Source organism: Puma concolor, chromosome D1 (genome assembly GCF_028749965.1).
Source record: "Puma concolor isolate L17-30 chromosome D1, mPumCon1.1.hap2, whole genome shotgun sequence".
NCBI classification, from domain to species: Eukaryota; Metazoa; Chordata; class Mammalia; order Carnivora; family Felidae; genus Puma; species Puma concolor.
The window spans coordinates 52,744,889-52,758,204 of NC_141676.1; the positions used below are offsets into that span (position 1 = coordinate 52,744,889).

The 13,316-nt window shown below is 42.8% G+C and overlaps 1 protein-coding gene across 13 annotated transcripts in view; it reads right to left on the reverse strand.

The window, feature by feature from the left end:
- Positions 1-13,316, reverse strand: part of DNHD1 (dynein heavy chain domain 1) — a 79,701-nt gene that overhangs the window by 13,367 nt on the left and 53,018 nt on the right. For all 13 annotated transcript variants that reach the window (XR_015241050.1, XM_086678131.1, XM_086678129.1 and 10 more), the window contains 5 exons: positions 12,837-13,125; positions 3,933-5,541; positions 3,539-3,747; positions 3,130-3,334; positions 2,955-3,057 (listed from right to left, as the gene is read on the reverse strand). Coding sequence is in view for 12 of the 13 variants with exons in the window: in XM_086678131.1 (XP_086534257.1) it covers positions 2,955-3,057; positions 3,130-3,334; positions 3,539-3,747; positions 3,933-5,541; positions 12,837-13,125 (2,415 nt within the window). In the remaining variant the exon portion in view is untranslated. The remainder of the gene's footprint in view (positions 1-2,954; positions 3,058-3,129; positions 3,335-3,538; positions 3,748-3,932; positions 5,542-12,836; positions 13,126-13,316) is intronic.

The window sequence follows — 13,316 nt, forward strand, 5'->3', positions numbered from 1 at the left end:
TCCTCTGCTCTCCATGCCGTAGCCAAATACCATCATCATCATGTTTCAGAACATTTGCCAACTCTCCCAGTTGGTTTACGAGGCCTCTGTGCCCAGGAGACCTCAACTCCGCTTTCTAACCTTGTGTCTGTCCTTGCCCCAGCACCCCACTCTCCCAGCCATTCCTGACTTTCAGCTCCTCCAACGTGACACACATTCTCCTCCTTCTGGGCCTTTGCCCACGCTTTTGCTTCAGCCTGTGACAGTCTTCCCACCCACCCCCACTCCCTTTTACACCAAATCCTAGCTAACCTCCAGACATCACCTTTGGTTCACTTCATTCATTTCTTTACATATTTAAGGAATGATTTTTAGTGCTTGCCGTGTTCTACACATGGCTCTGTGCTACTTACTGTGGCACTTTGCTTTCTCTAGAAAGTCTTGATACTTCAGAGCTCCCTGGACTTTGTGATAACACAGTGTTATCACAGTAACAGTAATTGCTTAGCTGAGTCTATATGTTCCAGTAAACTAGGCACCATGAAGGCAATGACAGTGCCTTATCTTTCTTAATTAGGAGGAGCTATCATTTATTGAACTCTTACTATGTGCCAGCACTTAAAAAATTTTTTTTAACATTTATTCATTTTTGAGAGATAGAGAAAGACAGAGCGTGATGGGGGAGGGGAAGAGAGAGAGAGGGAGACACAGAATCCAAAGCAGGCTCCAGGCTCAGAGCTGTCAGCACAGAGCCTGACACGGGGCCTGAATCCATGAACCGCGAGATCACGACCTGAGCTGAAGTCAGCCGCTTAACTGACTGAGCCACCCAGGCGCCCCTGTGCCAGCACTTTTAAATGCTTTCCAAGTAAGATGTCATTTAATCCTCATCCTAACCTCTCTGGGTCTTACTTTTCTCGTCTATAAAATGGGAAAAAGGATAGCCACCTCAGAAAGTTTTGGCAAGGATTCTAGTGACTTATCTATCTAGATGTAGACATCAATGTAGACACAGACATAAATATCAATGAGTGGCTGGACAGAAAAAAAGTGGAGTTCCCTTAATTGTTGTAGAGTACAGTAATGAATAAATGGACCAGTGGAATATGAGAGAAAAGGGAGATGGAGGGCTCCAGAATGACTCCTGGGATTTGGCTTAAGTGACTAAATGGATGGTGATGCCATTTCCTGGTGTGGGGGACACTGAAAGAAGTACACACTATTACAGCTGTTGAGTGAATGGGCAAAGGATCTGACATTGAATGCCTCTGACACTATGAACCTCTCTCTCCCTCTCTCTCTCTAAGATTTTATTTTTAAGTAATCTCTACACCCAGTGCGGGGCTCGGACTCAAAACCCCTGAGATCAAGAGTCACATGCTTTTCCGACTGAATCAGCCAGGCGCATCCACTATGAACATCTCTTATTCAGATTTTTGGGTTTCTTATGTTGTGCTTTGATATAACTGACTCAAAGAATAGTAGCACCTTTAAATCAGATCAACAATTCCTGGTATTCATCACTTTGGGAAATGGCATGACCCAACACAAGACACTGGAATTTGGAAAACACTTGAATGGGCATTCCTGTCCCTCTGTGAAATGTTTTGTTTTGTTTTCACCTTAATGAGCCCTGAAGTTTTATCTAAGCTAGTGACCCTTGGTGGTGAATGGTAGGAGGGTACCAGTACCGTGAGAACTCCAACATCATTTACAGAGAACACGTTGACAACCATGCATGTAGACACAATGGAAGCCATGCCCGTAGAGTTGCACAGCACTGGGTGATATCCCTGAGGCACCCATCAAAAGGGACAGACTGGCCACTGGGAGCTGTATGGCCCGAAAGCCCAGTTGAGGGGAAGTATTTGTCCTTTTGTCCAACCCATTTGAACTAGTGAGTTGACCACTAGTTCACTTCTCTACAGTTATCCCTGAACCTTCACCAAAGCCTTGTGTAGCAGGAATAAAAAGAAAAGCTATTTTGGAATTCTCTCTTATTAAGAACAAAATGAGATTTAAGTTTGGACGAGAAAAATATCTCTTGTTACATGAGAATTGTGTTGGGAGAGTTCTAAAGGAAAAGTGGAGTGGTTGAATAGCATTGTGAGTGGGCACGGGGAGAGGGAGGAGAAGAGAAGAGCTGATTACTGGGAAATGCCCTGTGGAGGGTGACTAAAGAAATTCAGGACATTGAGGTCTAGTGTACCATTCCAGTCTCTGGTCTGGTCTAAAATCTAAATTGACCCACTGCCATCACCCATCCACATTTCCTCGGTGGACACAAGAGCCTTGTATAGTCAGTGCTTTTGTGGAGGGAAGAGGTACAGAGACAAAGCTATATGGGAGAACAGGATGGCTATAAGAGGTGTGCTAATGAGTCATGATAGAGAATCCAGGAGAAGAAGAGATAAGAGTAGAGGTGATCATGAGAGTATAATCTCTGCCCTGTTTCTGTTGGGAATCCATGGAGATTTTGGGGAGTACACTGAACTTCCCATAGTCAAGGTACATATTGAGGACACCAGAAGAAGACACTGGGGTTTCATGTGTTTAGAAGAATTGGCCTGATCTCAGTTGTGCCATGGGCAACCTTGAGCCTAAGCTCTAAAGGAGGTGATAGCAGAGACTAAAGAGATCCCCTGAGGAAAAGAGTACTCTTAAGAGATAAGAACTGAGGTTCAGAGGTGCCTGGCTCAGTAGGTATGAAGTGTCTGGCTCTTGATTTTAGCTCAGGTCATGATCTCACAGCTCATGAGTTCGAGCCCTGCGACTGGGCTCTGCACTGTTGGGATACTGTCTCCTTTGCCCTCTTCCCCTCCCCTGCTTTCTCTCTCTCTCTCTCAAAATAAATAAAAATAAACTTAAAAAAAAAAAAAACCCTTAGGTTCGGTTTGATTGGTTCCTCCAAAATCCCCCTTTGGTCTCCTGCTTTGACCCTACTGTGCATACCTCACAATCTTCTCCCCCTTTACCTTGCGGGAACTTTTCAGCAGCTGTTCCAAGTTAAAGACAAAGTTGGTGTGGGCATTGTGCTTCTCCATAAGCATTCTCAGATTTTCCAGGGCATTCTGGATCCTGGAGAAACAATATACCAATTAGTGGACCCAAGGAAGCAGGAGGTACAGTGCAGCAAATGGGGCCACTCACCGTTGGGCCTTCTTCTTAATCTGCAGAGTCATCTGTTGCTGCAGCAGCACGAAGGTGTCCAGAAAGTCTAGAAATGTCTTGGGGGTGACTAGTGGCAACTCAGGGCATAGGTGTCCATGGTAGCTGGCAGCCGAAAGGTGGATGAGAGCCATGGCTTTGGCCACACTGGGAATTGACGCCTGGAGGTCTGGGCACTTCAAGGAGTCTGAAATGGGCATGACTTTAGCCTGGGCTTGTGAACTTGTAGGGGAATGGGAAAGAAAAGGGACCCTCTTCTGATTTAGGAAAAGGGGCAGAAAAGGTGAAGGGGGTCACTAGGTTCTAGGGAGAGAGAGAGAGAGAGAGACTGACCTGAACCCTCATTAAAACTTGGTTGGGATGAGTAGTGAGAACACTAAAAAGGGCTCACCATCATCAATGGATGGATTCTGAGCACCCTCCAGGTAGTGCCGGACCACACTGATCAGGGAGTCTTGGTCCCAGGGTTCATAGCGGTCAATGCTAGCAATGGCCAGTTGAAGAAGCCTCAGGTAAAGGGTGGAAGGCAGCTGTTTGTGGGCCTGGTCATCTCCAATCAGGATGAAGATGTGCAGGTGGTTGCACACTTGCTGGTAGAACCTGTGGGCCAGGAGCTCAGATACTGTCCTCCCCTTTATCCCTGTTTGCCCATCGAGGTCCCAACCCCAAACCTGACCCCTTATCCCTGATCTGAGCTCTCACAGCAGCTCTTAGATTTCTTTTGGCCTTTTGGCCAGGACAGAGCAAGAGCAAAGCAGTTCCTAGTATGGGGTTCTTGGCCTCACCTGTGCAACAGCACTTCCTTCTTGATGTTCTGCTTGACACTAAGGTTCTCCTTCGGGAGATGTTCTTCAATACTTTCCAGATCTGCCTCTGTATACTGGTCAGGGAAACTGCCCGAGGTTGCCAGGGCCAGCAGACGATGAAGGGTAGTAAGATCCACACCCTTGGGCACCAGCAGGGCCACTGGCTGGCCTAACATGCCAGCATGCCAGCTGGCATCCCGTAGACACTGGAGAATGGCCTCCTCTGAGCCAGATGGCAGATGGAAGAGGTGGGCCTGATAAATGCTAGCTGCAAGAGTGATGGCAGTACGGCGCCCAGTACCCAAAGCCCCTGAGAGCAGTATGCCGTGCTGCCGAGGCCTGGCCAGCACCCGGACCAGGCGGGCCACGTGCATGGCCATGGCGTGGCAAGAGGCAAGGGAGGCGTTCAACTTCAGCTGAGAGGCTGTGGTGGACAGCTGCTCCTCCAGGCTCTCCCACTGCCGTTCCAGGTACAGGCTGGGGCTCTCAGAGTTGGACCCTAGTGTCAGCTCCTGACTGAAGACCAGGTCAGAGGGCTTTTCCCAGGGGCAGAGTAGTAGCACTGGTAGCAACAGAGGAGAGACCAGGTCCATCTGGGTGGTTTTCTGCCACCAACTCTTGTTTCTGTTTAACTGAAGTTTGCAGCTGCAGGTCTCTGTGCCTTCCTCCTGGCTTGTATCCTGACTTATAATTTCTGTGCTTTCCTTCTTTACTGGTGCTGTGGAAGGTGCTAGACCTGAATCATTGGAGGGTGAGCCTGTGGTGACCTGAAGGCCATAAGGGTCGTCCTCCTCCTCTGTCTCACTGCCACTGTTGCTTAAGTCCTCCCACTGGGCCAACTCCCCTTCAGATTCCACTTCGGGCACTCTCTCCTCCTCATCTTCTTCCTCCTCCTCATAGCCCTTGCCCCCATGCTGGGGTGCTGGCTCACAGCAGAAGACACTCTGAGCTACTTCTAGGAGCAGGTTGGCACAGTAGGAGCGTTCTCTAGGGCTATCCAGCCGGTCACAAAATGTCCTCTGTGCCTCATGCAACCAAAGACGCACCATGTTACGTGTGGCCATCATGACTGTCAGGCGGGTGCCACGTAAGCCTGACACCCGGTGCAAGTGCTCCTGATGGTTGGGAACATCCAGAAAACCCCGGGAGCCCATCCTGGTTGGGAGCAGCTGCAAGCTGCCCAGTAGTTGGCTCACAGAGTGCAGGGAAAAGCGGTAATGTGGGTGGAGCGGGGAAGGCATAAAGCAGTTGCCCACAGCCTCCCAGGCCTCCACTGAGGCCCGGACCAGGGCTTTCGCTAGAACCCCCTCCCGTTCCACAGAGGGGAAGCGCTCAAGCCAGGCCTGGATGCTAGGTGTATGCCTGCTCAGAAAGATGGCCTGGGTCATGCTACCCAGGGCCAGCACTGTGAAGAGTCTAAAGAGACGTGGGCACAGTGGGAGCTCACAGAAGCCTGGTACTGTGGCAGTGGCAAGGAAGTTGACTAGAGGCTGCAGCATCTGCAATTCCAAGGTGCTGTGGGCATACACCGTGCCATCTATGGCCTGGCGCAAAGTCTCCAACACTGGCTGGCAGGTCTTCTCTGGGTCTGTGGGACATGAAGACTGACAGTGAGGACATGCAGGTGCGCACATGACGGTGTCACCTGTTCTTCCTATTCCTGCTTCCCTGGGTTTACTTCGGGCACACACAGGGTTCTAAAGGAATTTTGTACACCGGATGTGCTGGGACTTTGTCATGTCTGAGTATATTGTTCTGTCTCCCCCACACCCTCCCTAAAAGCGAGTGATTTCTTCTTCCTTCTCCCTGAAAATCCTACTTCTGTGACCAATTATTTGTTAACAACAGGAAGTTTGGAAGCTGGGACGGATGGAAGCCTGATCTGACACAATAGGGGGAAAGTGCAGTCATCACAGTCAAGAGAGAGGAGTTCTCACACACACACTTCTGTGCAGTCAGTGTTAAACTATGACTTATGTAAAATAAAATGTACACATTTTAAATGTGTAGCTCACAAGTTCTAACAAATGTGCACACCTATGTAACTGCTACTCCAATGATATTTGGAACATTTTCATCACCTCAGAAAGTTCCCTCATGACCCTTTGCAGTCAGTACCCTGCCACATTGTCCCAGGAACTTCTATATGATCTGATTTGTATCACTATTGCTTAGCTTTGCTTGTTCTAGAACTTCATGTAAAGGGAATCGTATTGTATGTAATTTAGCATGTCTGGCTTCTTTCACTCGGCATGATTCTGATATTCATCCATGTTTCATGTGTGTCAGTTTATTCTGTTTTATTGGAGTAGTAGTCCATTATAAAAATACCACAACTTGTAGACCCACTGACACGCTGATGGACATTTAGGTTGTTTCTAGGTTTTGACTGTGCAGAATAATGCTGCCACAGGTGCTGTTGACCACTCACTAATCTTTCTTTTGTGAAGTATCTTTTATCCATTTTTAAAAATGGAGTTTGCTTTCTTATTGAGTTGTAAGAGCTTTTTTATGTATTCTGGGTATAAGTCCTTTGTCAGATACGTGTATTGTATTTTTGTCTATGGCTTACTTTTTCATTTTCTTAACAGTGTCTTTTGAAGGGCATAGGTTTTTGATTTTCACAAAATCCAATATTTGTGTCCTAAGAAATCATTGCTTCTAACCAAGGTCATACAGATTTTTCTCTAACATTTTTTGTAAAGTTTTATAATTTTAGCTTTTACATTTAGGTCTTTAACTGATTTATAATTAATTTTTGTGTATGTCATGGGGTAGGATTCAGGGTTTCTTTTTTTTCACCAAACAGATGTGTAGTTGTTCCAACTGCCCCATTGAATTATTTTGGCACATTTGTTGAAAAGCAATTGACTATATATGATTATATAAGATTCTCTGTTTTCTCCCATTAGTCTGTCTGTATCCATGTCCTTATATGAATACCCCACTCTCTTGATTACTATAGCCCTGTAGTAAGCATTGAAATAAATAGTGTAAGCCTTTCCACTTTATTCTTTCCTTCCTTCCTTCCTTCCTTCCTTCCTTCCTTCCTTACATTTATATATTTTGAGAGACAGAGACAGAGCACAAGTTGGGGAGGGGCAGAGAGAGAAGGAGACACAGAATCCGAAGCAGGCTCCAGGCTCCAAGCTGTCAGTACACAGCCCGATGCGGGGCTAGAACCCACAAACAGTGAGATCATGACTTGAGCTGAAGTTGGATGCTTAACCGACTGAGCCACCCAGGTGCCCCTATTTTTCTTTTTCAAAGTCATTTTGGCTCTTCTAGGTCTTTTGTGTTTCCATATAAGTCTCAGAATAAGCCTATCAATCCTGTCATTTTATACCAAAAAAAAAAAAACCAAAAAACAAAAAACAAAAAAGCCTGCTCAGATTTAGAAGATTTAGATTGGCATTCCACTGAATCTATAGATCAACTGGGGGAGGAGAATGAGCTCTGTAATGATATTAACTCCTCTGACCCATGAACATGGTATATCTCTTCATTTATTTGTCTCCTTTACCTCAGCAATATTTAGTGATTTTCAGTGTATAGATCTAAGTTTATTCCTAAATATTTTAAGCTTTCAGATGATATTTTAAGCTATATTTAAAATTTTTGATTGCCAATTGTTACTAGGATATAGAAATACTTATGATTTCAATAGATTTACTTTGTATCCTATGACCCTGCTAAATTAAATTCACTTATTTATTCTAGCAGTTTTGTAGGGTTGTTTTGTTGGTGGTGGTGATGGTGTAGATTACTTAGGATTCTCTGTAGAAAATCATGTTGGGGCACCTTGGTGGTTCAGTCGGTTAAGTGTCCAACTCTTGATTTCAGCTCAGGTCATGATCTCACAGTTCATGAGTTTGAGCCCCACATCGGGTTCTGTCTTGAGATCGCAGAACCTGCTTGGTATTCTCTCTCTTCCTCTCTCTCTGCCCCTCCCTGGCTTGCTCTCTCTCTCAAAAAATAAACAAACATTTAAAAAATAAAAAAAGAAACAAAATCATGTTATATGACAGTAGAGAGAGTATTAGTTTGTCTTTTCCAATTTTAAAAGCTTTTATTTCTTTTTCTTATTGCACTGATGTGGTGCACTGATGTGCACCAGAGACCCACTGATGGGCCTCTGGTGCAATATTGAATAGAAGCAGTGAAAGTGGATGTTATTGCCTTGTGACTGATCTTATAAAGTGTTCAATATTTCACCATTAAGTACGTAATTAGCTGTAGGTTTTAATAGATGTCCTTCATCAAACTGTGAAAGTTCCCTTTTATTCCTAGTCTGCTGAGAGCTACCATGAATAGTGTTGAATTTTATCAAATGCATTCTCTTTATCTACTAAGATGATCTTACATGTTTTCTCATTTATTCTATTAATGTCATAAATTATACTGATTTTTGAATGCTGACTCAACTTTACATTCTGGGGATATAGTCCATTTGATCACAATGCTCTGCTTAAACTACATCCCACAGATTTTGATATGTTTTGTTTTATTATTCAGTTCAAAATATTTTCTAATTTCCCTTGTGATTTCTTTGATGCATGAATTATTTAGAAGTGTGTTAATTGCAAAGACTTTGGGAATTTTCTAGCTGTATTATTGTTATTGAGTTTTATTATTGTAGTCAGAGAAAATATTCTACAAATTTTAATCCTTTGACATTTGTTGAGACTTATTTTATAGCCCAGCATTATCATTTATCTTGGAGAATGCTCCATATACACTTGAAAAGAAAGTGTATTTTGCAGATGGTGGGTATGATGTTCTGTAAATGTAAATATAGTTGATAGGGCTATTTAGATCTATATCCTTATTTCCTCTCTCCTGTTCTATTAAGTATTGAGAGGAGTATTAAATCTCCTATAGTGATTTTGGACTTGGTATTTGTCCCTCATTTCTATCCATTCTTTTTCTTTGTATATTTTTGTATTTATTTATTTATTTATTTATTTATTTATTTATTATTTTATTCTTATTTTTTATTTATTTATTTTTGAGAGAAAAAGAGAACGAGCAGGGTAAGGGTAGAGAGAGAGGGAGATACCTCTATACTATACAATAGTATAATCAGAAGCAGGCTCCAGGCTCTGAGCTGTCAGCACAGAGCCTGACGTGGGGCTTGAACCCACAAACTGTGAGATCATGACCTGAGCCAAAGTTGGACGCTTAACTGCAGAGCCCAGTGCGGAGCTTGAACCCACAAGCTGTGAGATCATGACCTGAGCTGAAGTTGGACACTTAACCGACTGAGCCACCCAGGCGCCCCTCTTTTTCTTTGTATATTTTGAAGCGGTTTCAGGTGCATACACATTTAGGACTTTTATGTCTTTTTTATTAATTAAATCTTTTAATTCTGAGATATCCAGTTCTCTATCTCTGGTAATACCCTTTGTCTTGAAGGACTTTTTGGAGTGCTTAGGACTTTACATTTAATGTAATTATTCATACAGTTGGTTTAAAGTCCATCATATTGTCATTTGTCTTCTAATCGTCTCTCTTTTTTTTAATTCCTCTATTGCTCATTTCCTGCTTCCTTTTACATACTTAAATATTTTTATATTTAAAATATTATATATTTTAAATTATACTCTTTGCTATTGTTATTGAGTGATTTTTCTAGGGTAACAATATGCCTCCTTAATGTATCAATACTTAGAAGTAATATTGTGCCACTTCACACCTCATGCCTGACCTTCCCCAATTCCTAGTTCACATTTCACGAATGCAAGAACCTTACAATAGTATAATTTTTACTCACTGCTCCCACCCTATCCTTTTGCTACCGTTCCAGGTTATTTTCTACTTCTGCCAAAAATGTTATTACTTTTATTTTTAAACTATCAACTGTCTTTTTACATTTTTTAAAATGTTTATTTATTTTTGAGAGAGACAGAGACAGAGCGCAAGCAGGGGAGGGGTAGAGAGGGAGACACAGAAGCTGAAACAGACTCCAGGCTCTGAGCTGTCAGCACAGAACAGAGCCTGATATGGGGCTTGAACTCACGGACCATGAGATCATGACCTGAGCCAAAGTTGGACACCCAACCGACTGAGCCACCCAGGCGCCCCGACTATCAACTATCTTTTAAGGAAACTAAGAGATGAAAAAGAAGGTTACTTATATGCACCCACACATTTACCATTTCTGGTGCTCTTCCTTCTTTTCCATAGATCTGAGTTGCCATACAATTCTATTTCCCTTCTGCCTGAAGAACATCTTTTAGCATTTCTTATAGTGCAGTTCTAGCGACAGTAAATCTTCTCAGCTTTCATGCATCTGAAATACTTTTATTTTATCCTCATTTATGAAGAGTATCTATACTGGACAGAGAATTCTAAGGTGACAGGTCCGCCTCCCCTTTTAGTACTTTAAAAATGATATTTCACCATCCTCTGGGTTCTGTTGTTTCTGATGGGAAGTTAACCATCATTCTTAATATCATTCATCTGTACATAATGTGTTTTATCTTTTCTCTGACCACTTTCAAGTGTCTCTTTTCTTTGATTTTCAGCTGTTTGACTATGATGTGCCTGGGTGTGGTTTTCTTTTTATTATTTTAATTGGGGATAACTGAGTTTTCCCTTTCTGAAAGTCAGTATTTTCCAAGAAATTTGGGAAAATTTTGTTCATTATTTCCTCATAGGTTTTTTTCTGCCCTAATCTCACTCTCCTTTCCTTCGGGAACCCCAGTTACATGTGTGTTATACTGAAGCTGTATTCATATTCAGTATTTTTCTGTTCTTCAGGATTCACTGACTTTTGCTATTGCCAATCTGCTGTTAAACCATGCAGTGACTTTTTCATTTCAGTTATTGTGTTTTCCAGTTCTTTCCATTTCCATTTAGTTATTTTTGGTAGTTTCTATTTCTTTGCTGAGATTACTTATGCGTTCACTCATTAAGATCATATTTTCCTTTAAGAATCTGAGTACTTTTATAATAGCTGCTATAAAATATTTGCTAAGTTCTACTTCTAGACCATTTCAAGGTCAGTTTTTATTGACTGTTTTCTCTAGACAATGGGTCACAGTTTTACAGTTTTTTGTTTTGTTGTATGTCTTTTAATTTTTTTTAATTTTATACTAAATGTTTTGTTGGCTATTACCGTAGGACATCTTTTTTTTAATATCTTTTTAAAGTTTATTTATTTATTTTGAGAGAGAAAGAGAGAGAGAGGCAGAGAGAGAATCCTAGGCAGGTTCTGCACTGACAGCGCAAGAGCCCGAGGTGGGGCTAGAACTCACGAACCATGAGACCAGGACCCAAGCTGAAGTTGGACACCCAACCGACTGAGCCACCCAGGCACCCCCACCCTAGGACAACTTTTACAATGCCAGCTGTAATATACTTCACTCCACAACATTGTTGCAATGTTTTCAGCCTTCCTGCTGAAATCTCTTCTCAGCTGCTATTCAGATCTGAATTTACCCTTTCTATTTACAACTGACAATCTGATTATTTGTGCAAATTTACTGAAAGGGCCAAATAAGATAGTTGCAGAAAATTACAGGTCTTGGTGCTAAACAGACTTAATTTTAATCTTGGTTCTGACATTTTACTGGCTAGAGTATCTTGGGCAAGTTATAAAAATCTTCCAGTTTCTTCATCTTTAAAATGATCATAGCAAATTTCCATCTTAATAGGATTTTATGAGCACTAAAGATGATATAAAGTTTGTAACACACAGTCCTCAATAAATTGTACCTATTATTATTAAGTGTGTCTACAACCTGATTCAAGTTTTCTACATTTCATAAAAGACTTCAGTGTCTAACTGGACAATCCAGCTAATACTTTGCCCTGTACTTTACTTCTGCCCATTCCCATGGGCATATCCCATGGCCACATTCAAACCTGTCATTATCACTTCAGAAACTTTAAATTTTAGTATCCCAGACTTTTATCTCAATTTCCCCTTTCCTTTGTAATCTTTGCTTCTATAAACTCTTAGTGAGTACTTACTTCCTCTTGGGTCTATCAGAATGAATAAGACAAATCTCTCTTCTCATGAAGCTCAGAGTGTAGTGGAAAGGATCAACAAGTAAACACACAATCATAAAACACAATCATGGTTGTCACAGATTTTTGTACAGAGCATGAGATGAATATCTAACCTAGCCTGGAGGCTCAAATTTCCTGGAAAAGATGTTGCCTAAGCTTATGTGTAAAGAATAAGGATTTATCCAGATACATAGAGGAGGGAAGACAGAGAAGACAGCAATCCCAGAGGCTAGAGGAAACCTGACTTACTGAATGCTTGTACATAGTTGACTCCAGTTAGAGTACAGAGTGTCAGAGAAGAAAGCCTCATCGCAAGGAATCTTTCAAGAGCATTCACCAAAGTTCCAGGTAGTGACTGACTGAACCAGGGAAGATGGAATGGAAATAAGTGGACAGATTTGAGAGATATTTAGAATGCAAAATTGAGAGACATGGTGACTGGACTTCGGTAAGATGGCAGGAGATGTCAACAAGATTTCTGACTTAAGTGACTGGATGGATGGTTGTACTCGTTACTAAAGGACAGGAACAGGTTTTCAGGGTCAGATGAGGAGTTCAGTGTTGAGTCTGAAGTGCCAGTGGGACAAGATAGAGATATACAGTAAGTAGCTGTGTAAACAGGTCTAGCACTTAGAAGAAAAGCCTGGCCAGGGATAAAGATTTAGCAGTCAAAGCATAGAGATGGCAGATGAGGCCATGAGAGGGGTGTGATTGTTCAGGGAGCACATTTTCAATGAGAAGATATTAAGAATGGGATGCTGAGGTTTGGTCTGTAAGTGTCTAATTGAGAGTCAGTAAATATCGTTAGGGATTTTACAGTCTCAAGAGATCACCATGACTCCTTTCTTCCTCCGCCCAGCTACTTACTAGAAGTGGCCAGGTGCAGATCTTCCAGCAGGAAGAGGAGGGAGCCTTTAGAATCCAGGTGCGGCCCAGGTGATGGGGCAGCTTGTACTTGGCCCTGGACCCCCTGACTCAGCAGCAGGCGCAGGTGGGTGGGACTAAAGGCAGAGTGGATGGGGCTGTACGTGTAAGGGTGATGTGGCTCCACCAGCATCTCCACAAAGGTTGACTTCCCTGTTGCCGCCTCTCCAGCCAGCAGCACTGGGTGTCCCTCTGACAGCAGCAGGTCCACCACATATAAGAGCCGTTCAGCCTGCAGGACAGGAGCAGGGCTTACTGGGGCAGTGCCAATCTAGGCAGTAATCTAGGTGAAAGCAAAGGTCTAGGGGTCTTGTCTTAGAGCTGCACCTGCAGAACACTTCACATATTCTTGTGATTGTGAAAACATATCGAAGAACAGAAGCAGGGGGGAGCCCCAGCTGGCCCCAGAACATAGACTTCCCC